This window comes from Erpetoichthys calabaricus, chromosome 18 (assembly GCF_900747795.2).
Source record: "Erpetoichthys calabaricus chromosome 18, fErpCal1.3, whole genome shotgun sequence".
Taxonomy (NCBI): Eukaryota; Metazoa; Chordata; class Cladistia; order Polypteriformes; family Polypteridae; genus Erpetoichthys; species Erpetoichthys calabaricus.
This window is the reverse complement of record NC_041411.2, coordinates 46,820,774-46,833,719: the sequence shown is the minus strand read 5'-3', so window position 1 is coordinate 46,833,719 and position 12,946 is coordinate 46,820,774. Positions and strand designations below refer to the sequence as shown.

The 12,946-nt window shown below is 36.3% G+C and overlaps 1 protein-coding gene across 8 annotated transcripts in view; it reads left to right on the top strand.

Moving 5' to 3' along the window:
* cacna1c (calcium channel, voltage-dependent, L type, alpha 1C subunit) overlaps positions 1-12,946 on the top strand; it is a 1,063,887-nt gene that overhangs the window by 672,053 nt on the left and 378,888 nt on the right. For all 8 annotated transcript variants that reach the window (XM_051921415.1, XM_051921414.1, XM_051921413.1 and 5 more), the window contains one exon: positions 8,882-8,985. In XM_051921415.1, the coding sequence (XP_051777375.1) occupies positions 8,882-8,985 (104 nt within the window). The remainder of the gene's footprint in view (positions 1-8,881; positions 8,986-12,946) is intronic.

Below are 12,946 nucleotides of genomic sequence, written 5' to 3'. Positions count from 1 at the left end.
ATTTGTTGGCTGAAAGTACTCTGTGTTTAGTTTGTCAGAGAGGGAATGAGCCACATTGTTCATAATGGCACTCAGTTTTGTTTTAATTCTCTCCTTCACTACAAGCTCAACGGGGTCCAGACTGTCTCCTATAACTGAGCTTACCCTTTTAAATAGTCTGTTGATTCTGTGGGGCTCTCTTGAAGTGATGTTACCAGCCCAGCACACCACAGAGTAGAAAATTGCACTGGCAAAAGTCAATAACCAGCTCTTTGGTTTTGCCGATGTTAAGATACAGTCTCTTTGCACCAAGAAACAGACTTCTCCACCTGACTCCTATACTCTGTCACATCTCCTTTATCAAAGTCTTCAGTTTGAGTTACACTGGGACGATCTGCAATCAGAAAACTAACTTTACCCTAAAAAAAAATGATCCCAAAATCTGAGTTTTTTTTTTGAATTTACCAATTTTATTGATGCCACTTTTTTGTATCAGTACATCTTTAAGTTAAAAATCTGAGATGGTGAAATTCTGACAGCTTCATCTTGACCTTTATAGTGAGTGTGGTCAGGGGAGGCACATAAATGGGTTAGATCCAGAAAACATTTTTTACTGTGCTAAAGACCTGATAATCCTCAGCAGTTTAAGAAACCTTTATAGAAGATTTTGTTGTAAGACCATTTTTTTGATGACTAGGGGGCTTTGCCCCCTGCTTGCTTCGCTCGCCAACCCCCGTGTTTGGTTTTCCGGATACACACTTTTAAGATTTTTTTTTCTTTGAATTGTCGCTATTTCATTAGTTTCACTTTTATTTCAGAACTTCTGTAAAAACAATATTTGTAATCTTGCGAGTCCCAATATGCTGAATATTTTTAATGAGGTCAGGATAGGTTTCTCTGTTTGGAATTTCAGCACAGACACAACGATCTACATCATCAGAAGTTAATAATTTTTTTTACAAAGTAAAAAAGTAAGTAGAGTTCTGCATTGGACTCCTGTCTGTAAAGTCGTGCTATTTTCCTCTCACAGTTCCAAAAGCACATGGGTTTACCAAGGTGATACCCCAGCTTTTGTCTAGGTTTTTGTACAAGGGCTAGACAGAACGTTTTTGACTCCTGGGGTAAATGAAGCTTTTTAAATAAGCAGACAAATAGATATATATACATGAACAAGGTAACCAATTCCACTTGTTCCGGGCTGATAATTACTTTCCTTATTTTCTGAATTTGCACCTCGATTATTCTTTTTTGCTCTTTTTTCTGTCCAACACATTTGAGTCTCTTTTCTCCGCGCCTGATTGTACGTGCTTTTTTTTCCAATCCACTTGTTCCAGGCTGATTATCACGTTCCTTATTTTCTAAATTTTCACCTAGATTATTGTTTTTATTTTTAGCATTTTTTTCTCTCCAACACTTTTGGGTCTCTTTTCTCTTTTCTTTCTTCTTTGTTTAATCGTCGACGTTTCATTTCTACCCTATTCATTTCATTTCTACCGTATTGACCTTATACACTTTATATGCACTGAGAGCCCTGGAGCTGTGTGTGCTGCATGACTGCCTTTACACTACTGATTTGTTTTTTTTTGATATTGCTTGTAAGTAGGGTGTGTCTTGCAAGACTCTCGTTCTATTTTCCCGTGAGACACACCGTGGCAGGTCTCTTTTGTCTCGCAGGTCTTTAAATTATCTTCCGAGAAGATCACGTATCATAGACTATCAGGACACGGGACAGGATTTCTTTTTATAATAGAGAGATACAATACTACTAAAATTCTTAATCTGCATTATTAATTGGCAAGACCCAATTAAGGTTGGTACCTATTTAACTGTAGCAGGAATAGCCCAAGCTATCACTGCTACATGTTTAGTCAGGGCTAGGACTAACTATTTTATTAGCTATCTTGTAATTTAGGAATAACACTTAATGCTTCTGAAATTAACCTGTTCTCAGTATACATAACTTTCTGACATGTTACACGCTGTGGCGTAGCAATGGGTTGTGCAGACTGTGCAAAGCACAAGGGCCTACGAGCTTGGGGTGCCCACCCAGAGTCGTATACGTTTAAAAAAAAATTAAATAACTTAAATCACTTGCACAGTTCATTGCGTTATTAATTCACAGTTTCAGTGACATGTTTGCACCATCACCAGGCAAGTCCAATCCAATCTATGGTGATATTATGCATTCGGCAGGCCTACAGTTTACACAAATTTAGACTTCAGGAGTTCGGAGGCTAGGAGCCTAATCAGAGGCACAACACATCCTAGTCTGCCTTACAGAGAAGTGCACATTCCCAAATTTGGTGACCTTTGGCGTGCCATAGCAGATGTGAACGGAAGAAGTTTTCAAGGATGTCACATGAATGCTGTAAATATACATTAATATCATAAATAATTGTAACTTTTGTACTTTGATTTGATGTCAACAGTTTTCAAATTTAAGATCTTAAAAGGTAAATCAAAGCAATTCTGTTGATAAGTTCTGGTCCCCGTTAGTTAGAAAACGCCGAATATTTGAACAATTTGAGACTTTTTATACTCTCACCAGACAACACCATGTCGGTCAGTAGTAAACATTATGAGTGAGTGCTGCTAAACGTAAGGTATGACTGCAACGGGAATTGCAAAACGCTAAGCTTTCCAAGATTTATATCTTTCTCAAAACTGAGCAAGGGCCAGCAGTGGTAACTGAGAATGCTGATGCTGGTGAATCGTCGCAATGGCCACAAGTAGGTTATGTAGAGAGTGCAGTGAGTGAAATGGTGTCAACTACCGAGTCTGGAAGTAGCGATACAATGGCTTCAGATCAGGTGCTGTCTGTATTCTTCTAATTGGTTTCAGTGAATTCTCTTTACCTTCCTAAAACCTTAATGCTCTCTCTGCTTTCTGTCTTGTCATATGTCATCATTGTCTTTCATTGTGTGTAAAAGCTCCTTGTATCTTTTAGAAGATGACTTACACAATCCACAACCTTGCTCTTTCTGCATGGCTCCCTTCTATTTGCAACTTTGATCAGTGCTAAGGACATGGGGAATTTCCATTAAAGTTTTCTCTACCTACTCATCCAAGAAGAATCTATTTATACTCTCTGTGCTTTGTAAAACATTTCATAAGCCTTTTCCCAGGTTCCTCTCTGTTCCAATTACTTTTCCCCTCTATTTTCCTTCTTCTCTGGGATGCTGTATTCTCCAATGTTAGATACTTCCCCAGAAATCACAACTGCCAATAAACCCAACTTTAAATTTTGTAAGCTCCAGCTGATGGGCTTTGCCACTAACCCACACTGCTGTTGTGTCCTCTTGGTATACTTGGCACTTTTGTCCACATTTTTCTGGCACTGGTCTCCAGTTTTGTTCCCTTTTTCATCTCATATATGTCAATGTTTATCTTTATTTAAGTATTCCTGTATTATGTGAAACATTCCTTCTCTTAGGCCTCACTGTATTACCTTCTAATGCTCACCAACGTAAATTATTCTGTGTTAGTACTATAGCAGCCAGAATACTTCTTGCTTCCTGCTGGAAGGCCCCAAGATCATTACTGTATCACATTTTAATTCATCTCAGGTTGTCTGTTTCATGGATTAATGGTGCATCCAGCAAATCAGTTTAAAATTGGATGACTTCAAATCAGATTTTCAAATCCTGGCTTTCTACTGAATCATTTATATAGTGCTCCTTCAGTTCTGCTTTCACCTGTCCTGGTGGAACAATACTGCTGAATTTCCATTTCCCTCCTTTTCTTCGAAGGAATTGTTACCTTGCAGGATGGGATTGTGGAGGTAAGGACTGGGTTGGGGTAGGATGGGGTTTTTGGCAATTCTAATTCTGTTCCTATCTGTATTTTCTGTTACTCTGAATTTTGTTTTAGTAAAAGTGTAATAAAAAAACTCACAAAAGCAATTATAGTAATCAGTAATGAGAAGGAAGTTGTTTGCAAGATGACAAGAATGTTAAAATAACTTTATAATGAAGAAATTAAAAAATATACAGATTGGAAGTTTAGTGTACAATTTTGGGAAGATAAATATAGAAACATTTCAAAAGTTAGTGTTAGAACACCAGTGTAAAGCAAATCAAGTTTCACTTCCATAATGCAGTTAATGTAAAACATAGTAATGTTTGGGATGAGCAGTTTGTGCATTAAAGATTATAATGAAATCTAACAAAAAAATTAACAGAAGATCTTCGTGAAAGAACTACAGAACAAGACTTCCAAACCTAAAATTTGTGAGCCTAGTATGGAAAAAGTAGCAGTATTAAAGTGGAAGAGAAAGGTGGACATATAGAAGATTGGAAGGAGACATTAATATAGTAGTTAAAGATAGATCAGGTACAAGTACAGGAGTTGTTATACCAGCAGATGTCATAAAGACACCTTATTAAAACAAATTAGTGAAGTGAATGAGTAGGAGAAATACATTGGAAATATGTTAAAGAAAGAAACTTTGTCCTCAACTAGGACCTCTTTGAGTTAGAAACTAGGAAGAAGGAAACTTGTGCAATGTGTCTTTTATTTCCCTTCAACAAATTCTGAAAAGGGAGCATCCTGCTACAGCAATCTAGTAAGGGACAATGCCCTGAGCAAAGTTAGTCAGCAAATGGTCACGGAATAAAAGAAGAGACTCACGTTATAGACAGCTGAATTTGCATAACAGTACTGAATTAATCTTGACATTTTCTCTAATTGGCTAAAATACATAAGATGTGTTTGCAGAGAGCATAACCAGCTTACATACCCTAAAATACAAATTTTAATTTCAATATATCCTTGTTTCTTCAATATCTCTTGAGTTTTCTTCTAATTCTATTATATAAAACTGTATATGTACCAAATGGCAAGTCTTACGAGGTACATGAATGAATGTTACATCAACTACAGTAGTTTCTTGAACCACCCCTGTGGAACATTCTGTTTGTTTACTTGACTATTTTAGCAGTCTCTTTATGCTATTTCAAAGACAAATGTTATGTATTTCTTTTAATGTATACTGCACACCAAAACACGTCATGCACAAAACCATGTTACCCCAAAATATATTATTATTTCACAAATGAAAAGGTTCTGTAATATAGAGTGTTAGGGTCTAAATATGTCTACTATTTTTTCCCATGCATTAGAAGAATGGGTTTTCAATTTTTGACTTTTTTTTTGGCTCTGGTTTATCGAATCCACTGTTCACAACCAACTAGCGTACTAAAGTGATTAAAAAGAAAAAAACTAAACGTGCTGAACAAAGGGAGAATACCTATAAGATATTGTAGATTTGTATTTTTGGGCCTCATCTTAAATATTGTTGGCAGTTTAGATTTCCTTATTACAAAAATGATGCAACAACATTAGGGGCATTCCAAAGAAAATGTGTTGACTGATTTGAGGACAGTGAGATTCATGCTTTGAGGAAATACTGAAGCAAATTAACGTTTTAGAGAAAGCAAATAGACATTACAAGATGACAATGTAGAAGTGCTTAATACTATGAAGGAAGGAAGATAGTTTGATAACAATTAGGTTTTCAGCTGACTCTCAGGATCACAATGAAAGCTGGTTATGGTAAAATTGTACAGTAAGTTTAAAAACATAAAGTGCGTCGTTTTTTACATTCCACTGATATAGTATACTTGAGAATTCTAATTCCTAGCAATTTTTCTATGTGCATGTTTTGTGTTGATGATTTAGTTTGCAAATAATTTTAAGTGTGTCATATTGACAGTTTGTATCTTTAGCTTTTGGTTATTGAGTTGATGGGATGAAATGCATTTTTGCTAGGAGCCGATTCCTGAGATGCGTTGTGTCACATCATGAGGCTCCAGTTTATAACCCTGTGCAGTACACAGTAAGGCCTCTGAGGGTTTGCTCTCTGAATTTAGACAACAGCAACATTTTAGAGTTGTAGAGATTCACTCATGTCACAGTTTCTCGAATACACACACATCCCCAGGTACATTTAACACAATATTTTTGGTTGCTTACTAACTCTATTATCAGCAAGCAATTCAGAGAGGTCAACTGTCACTAAAAAAGCAGGTGGACCTGGTATACGCCGTGGTCAACCTAAGCCACTTTGGATATTCACAAGCAGCATAACACATAATTTTAGTTAATGAACAGTGTGGTAAATAGTATTACTATGTGTATCTTAAGATTGTAATTCATTTGTATTTTAAAATACTAGGTGGCTGAGAACTGATGAGCTATATTGGACTGAATGTCCTCTTCTTACCAGAACTTTTCTTGTGTTTTGTAGTCCTGTTCCTGAGAAACTGTAGGTTCTCCCCAGCTTTCCTCAACACTGAATCCTTCATTAGCATCTTTTTGCTGAAACAACTTCAGAGTATATCACACATGTAACTGTGCTTAGTTTATTTAGAGGTTCTCTGGAGCTTCATTAATTAACAGAATTTTAATTTAGCATTTCAGAGTCTTGTAAATTAGTGTGACATCATAGATCACCCTTGCTTGCTCAAGTGCACAGCCATAGTGAGAGAGTGCTTTAAAGCTGGTTTTGACAGTCAAGGTCCTTTCTGTTGCCAATTTAGTCACATTCTTAGGAAGGTTAAAGGTTTCCTTTTCTGACACTTATTCCTGAGTTTATTACAAAGTAACAGTTAAACAAGAGATAGTCTTTAAAAATGTCTTCTTCTCTGAGACTTTGTTCAGTCACTGGCACAGAGGTGATCTTTGGTTTAGTGAAGCCCACAGGTTGTTTCCAGGTATTACAGGTGGAGTGTCTAGCTCCAACAGCTATAAAAAGAGAAAATCATCCAGGCCCCAGAGAGAATGAAGAGATGCATACAGTACATCTGTTTCTCAAGGAAAAGTATAGTTTCTGCTGATGACTGGCTTAGAGTCCACTTCCAGCAACAGGTCAGTACCGGATTATACAGAGGATGGGCAAAATGAAAGTATCATTGTGTAAGTCATAGTGTACCTAATCAGGAGTCGTGCCAGCTTTTGCCTTCAGAAATGTTCTAGTCATCCTCAGAATGCTGTCCTTCAGGTTCTGAACTGTGTATTGTGGGTTATAGTTCTATACTTCAAAAGAAAATGCCTCCTGTTCTTTGAGGAGTGAAGGAAGTAAGAATGTAGTTCAGGGTTGCCCATACCATTACAAATCTCCCAGTGTGTTCAAAAACTGGCAACATATGTTGTGTGTTGAAGGGTTATATTTAAAGAAAGCTTAAGGGTGCCTATCTGGATGCTGGATACAGTATATGGTGAAAGATGTCTCTTCAGGATATATCGTGTACCTGAAAGAACTACAAATTCCAGCAGCCCTTGGGATCACTTTACTGCTGGGCTGCGCCTAAGTTTTGCACAGGAGTTGCTGGGAGAAAGGCGAGGAAAGTGCTGGATTTTAAAAGATGCCAGTGCACATAGAGGAAATGATCATCTTTTTGTTTGCATTCTGTTTACAGTATATCAAAGCTGCAGCAAACCTTCTGACATCTTTATTTTTCTGGATTACAATTATCATTCTCAAGGATTATAGCTCTTGTCTGGATTTGTGTACTTAATCCATCACCTGGTTTTATTTGTGGGGTTTGTGTCAGGCTTGAAGTCTATATATCGGAGTGCATGCTTTCCAAAACAAATCATCTTTGGACATTCATATAATGGTAGACCGAAATATACATCTTTTCCAGAAGTCTGTTCACTTGAATATTTTTAATATTTTACCATCCTCTTCATCCAGTAATCTGGAGTGTGTTTCTTACTTTGTTCTTGTGTGTTTATTGTGTGTTGTATCATCACTGTTGGGGTTGTTGGGAGGGATTTTTTAAAATAGTTGTATATATGTCCAACTAAAAAATAAACCAGATAATTGGTTACCACCATTGTGATTATTCCGGAGTGTTGCTGTGTTATGCATTGTTTGCTTTTCATTTACCATTTATTTAAAATATTCATATTTCAGTTTCATTTACCACAGTGTGTTTGTCTCCATAGGTGAGTGTGTGTGCTGAGCCAGACTAGGTGCATAACTGGCACAGTTAAATAAAAAAAATTAATTCCTATTTTATATAGCATGAATCTGAGTGTCCCACCGTCACTAAAATACTACTTTTGTACATTACTATAGGGTCCAGGTTTTTGCTTCTTACAACAGGTTTTAGATCTTTATGCACTGGCCTTTGATACAAAAGGTTTATGAATGGCAGCCCTGTCTTAAATTCTGCCTTTGTAAAATTTAGAATGTACAGTTTTATTGAGTTTGGGTCATAGATGGTCTAATAAATTTTGTGGTCATTTTTTTACAGATATGTTTATTGTGGCCTTTAATGTCTATCTTGTGAAGTACTTGTCAATCGACTACCTATTCTAATTGGTGGTCTAACTCGTTAGTGAAAACTGTTTCTCTTTGCAATTGCAGTTTGCCTATGTTTGACTTATACTGTCATAATTTAAGACAGTCTTCCTTCAAACATTTAATAATTTTGTAGTTTGTTTGGCCAGTTCTCCTACAATTTGAGGTCTGATTATTTGTGCTCTTTGGGATGCTGTTATTTGGTTTATGTTGCCTTGAAAGTTGCCTATCCAGGGTGGTCCAGATCTAATTATGCAATTTTCATTACGCTATAACTTATTAAGTGTATTACATAGAGAATTCACAAAAAATTATTTTTGTTGCTGATAGATGGCAGCACCTGCCCTGCATTTGTTTATTATAATTTTTAATTTCCGGTAAGAATTTCTAAATAATACCAACATATATCTGAAAATATTATTTTTCCTTTTTAAAGGTGGCATATAAAATATCTTAATAACTGTAATATGACTCTAGACCTGTGCCTTTATGTTAACATTATAACATTTTATAGTCATTGTTAATTCTACTGGTTTTCCATCAGTTCCTCTGTTTTATTCTCTAACTTTCTGTTTCTCACTCTGTTTTTTCCAGATGCAGGATGCAATGGGTTATGAGCTTCCATGGGTGTATTTTGTCAGTCTGGTCATTTTTGGATCATTTTTTGTTTTAAACCTGGTTCTGGGTGTTTTGAGTGGGTAAGACATTTCTTTTTTTTGAAAGTCATTTTAGATACAGTGTATATACAGTGTTCAATTGTGTCAGCTATGTATAAGTATGCAGAAAGATTTTAAAATGGAAGTCTTGGGAAATACTGGGACGGAGAAAAAGCTGAGCTATAACTATCAATACTTAGTATTTTCATAAGTCACTTTTTATCAGAAATGAGTCAGGGAATTCTAACAATCACCTTGCTCAATCCCACTGAACAATCTATTTAAAATTTTATTTATCATCTTGATAATTGTTTATTAATTCACTTTTTCAGTAGTGTTACCTTTTGCAGAAGTATCAAATACATTTGTTCATTTCTGATATAAGTGCTGAAATATGAACATCCATTTTTATTTCAAAGTCAACTGCACAGGACACAATACAAGTCTGAATTTAGACCTGGAGTCTTGCATACTGTAGGTGATGCTCTATATCTATAGTGGAAAATAACAGTAACAACTTGTTGTCTTTAAAATCCACATCACTGGTTGAATGTAATCTACCACTAGCATTTTGTGACTTTAGATTAAACTCTCCTCTCTCTGAGACAGCTCATATTTCCTAGCACAGCTGCCAACAAAAACTATATCATAAATACATATGTATACACATGTATTTTCAGAAAAAATGTGGGGTTGCATGGTAGTGCTTATCAGAAAAGACCAAAAGGTATTTGTGTCAAAGGTTCCAAATATTATTATGGAGTTTAGGAAAGTCAGATAACAATAGTAGAAATAGTAGAAACTGGGATTTTTTTTCATTACTATAAAAGTGTTCAATTTTTATTTTTAAGTGATCATTGGCAAAAATTTGTAATTAAAGGATAAGTGTGTATGTGTATATATATGTATGTACAGTATGTGTATATGTTAGGGCTGTTGCTCCTGAGCCACAAGTCACAGCATTTGTGATAACTGTTTTTTTAATGTTCTATGGCAATTAACAATGATTTAGCTTAAAAACTGACAAATCACAGTGTCAGTATTAAAAAAGTGATCACTAAATATAATAATAGAAATAGAATATAAAAGTTACACAAAATGCCTAAATAAAGCACATTTGAGTAAACATTTATTTGCAGATAACCAGTATTTAACTTTTAAACTTTTTTCCAGAAATGCTGCCACTATGGGACATAGTGCAGGAGAATTAAAATCTTAAAATTACTCATGACAACAGAAGCCTTACATAATACTTGCTTCACTCATTGTGGTCTCTTTACATATTTATTTGTCAAGAACACCAACTTGTGAAACTTTGCTGGTTTCAGACATGAACGCTGATACGTGACTACGTTGCTCCCAGCACTAAACAGTGTCTCTGATGGCAAACTCGTGGCCGGTATTCACAAGAATTTTCTAGACATTGTTATAATATATAATATATATATACTGTGGAATTCAGCCCCACCACAGATAGGCACAGTGACACCAGTCTTAGCACACACTGTTTTATTTTCCTTTTCTTAGTGCACAAATCCCCCACAAATGCTCTGTTCCTTCTTTCTCTTTCTTTGCTTTTCTACTCTTTGTCTATTCTGTTGCTGCCTCCACTCCTCTCATCGAAAGCTCTGTCCTCCACCTCCCGACTTCGGCTCCCTGAATGGTGTAAGGCGGCCTCTTTTATATCGCTCCCGGAAGTGCTCCAGGTGCTCTCGGATTGGGTTCCAGCTGCACTTCCGGCTGTGGCAGAAGTGCTGCATGGGCACCTGGAAGTGCTACAGGTGCCCCCAGACCTTCTTCTGGCAGCACTTCTGAGTGTGGCGGAAGTGCTGTCATCCAAGTGTCCCCTGGTGGTGACCACAGGACCTAGCAGGGTTGAGCTTCCAAGCTCCAAGCCCGTGGTGCTGACATACTCCAAGGGGGTCATCCTTTCATGTTCCAGGGGAGGTATTGTCTCCAATATGTCCTCTCCCTGGTCCTTCCATCATAGGGGCGTCCTGGTCAGGGACCTTGCCCGGTTGTCTACCACAATATACAGTATGTATAATGGATTATGCTGTAGTTATGTGGTGACACAATGTTTACAGCTTTTAAGTCTGATCTTAGATTAGATTAGATTAGATTTGAATTCCTTTTCAGTTAGTCTTTGTGGAATAAATTTGCAGATTATTCTGGTGTCTGCATGGGTTTTCTCATACCTACTAATGGTAATGATAATGTGATAGTGGTTAGAAATTTAACAATGAAACTCAAGGAAAGGGAAAATTGAAAGATGTTGAGATTCATGCAGGAAGTAGCATTAACTAAAGTAAGGTATGGTGAGAGGAAAGTAGCTGATATGATAGTGGTTAACTTTGTGTGTACATAAAGCAAGCTAATTAAGTGTTTAAAAGAATGGTGATTATAAGCAGAGTAGGTAAAAAAAAGTTTTTGGATTGGGAGTGTAAAATAGAACAAGATTTCTTTTTTTTTTATTTATTAATTTTATTGTAATCATTCCGTACAAATAGATCAATTTTTACAAAAAAATAGGATTGAAAACAAATCAAACCCCACCCCTGAGAAGGAGAGCATGGCCGAAGGAGTAATACTTAAAGCTTGTAAACACACCTAAATTGTTGAGTTTAATAGGGCAATAAAGATAAATGGAGAAGTTTGTCTCTAGGAAGAAACTAATTTGTTTGGAATAAATTCTGTACAGTTCTCGTCTGCTAATAGAAGTGGGTTAAGACGCCATCTGCGAGGTGAGTGTGAGGGGCATAATGATTTTAGCTCCAAGACCAGAGGTGCATGGTCGGAGACAACAATTGTGTCATATTTGCAAGATTTAATCGTAGGCAAGAAATTATTATCTATAAAGAAATAATCAATTCTTGAGTAGCTATGATGCACTGGTGAGTAGAACGAATATGTTCTTGAGTTTGGGTTTAGAAACCTCCAGGGGTCTGATAAGTTGTGGTCAATTACAAACTGTGTAATTGTCTTTGCAGTATTAGATGTCGTCCCCACTGTGACAGGAGTCCTATCTAAGAGTGAATTTAAAACACAATTAAAGTCCCCAGCCATTATAATTTTATGAGTGTTCACATTGGGAATGGATGCAAATAGATTTTGCATGAATTCCTTATCATCAACATTGGGTGCATAAAATAGAACAAGATTTCTGGTAATGAAAGAAGGAAGTGGAAATGTGCTTTTGGACATTGAAAAAGACAAAAATGAGTAAGTAATCAGAAGTATTTAAACAGAAGGAATACTGAATTGAAGCAATAAGTTATTCAGTTTAATGCTGTTGAAAGGATTGGATAGTTTTTGAAGGAATATGGAAGCAACATGCCCAATATTAGAAAAAAATGACATAATGGAATGATGTATACTGTGTTGTAATTAAAAAAAAAGATGATGTGACATGCCTTAAATATGATAAAGTTGGGAGGGGAAACCAGTGAAACCAAAGTTACACTTTATAAATATAACACATCTTACAGTATGTTAAAACTAAATTAAAGAAACATAAATGCGGGCCTTGTAATAATTCTGATATCATGTCTGAGTAGTATTTAAACAAAAAAGAAAAAAATGGAGAAAACACACTGAAACACCATACAGTCTGACTAAGTCAGGGCTTGAAACTACAGTACTAGCTGAAATATCAGTATATGGGCGGGTGGGGTGTTTGGTGGAGGAGAGAAAGAGAGCAGGCTATTTCTAATCTATCCTTTTCATCCCCACAATTGTAAGTGCCAACACAAAAGACTTCGTAGCCATAACTCCTGGCTATATTAAAAATTAACAAAAGTTCAGAAGCAATGTCTCTATAACCAATGGTGAACTTTGTGAGCTGGAATGTCAAAGGTCTCAATCACAAATTAAAGAGGAAGAAAGTATTCTCTCACCTAACAGGTCTAAATGCCAAGATTGTATTTTTACAGGAGACTCACTTACTCAGCAAAGATCAGTTTCGGTTACAAAGAGAATGGACTGACCAAATAGTCCACTCCAG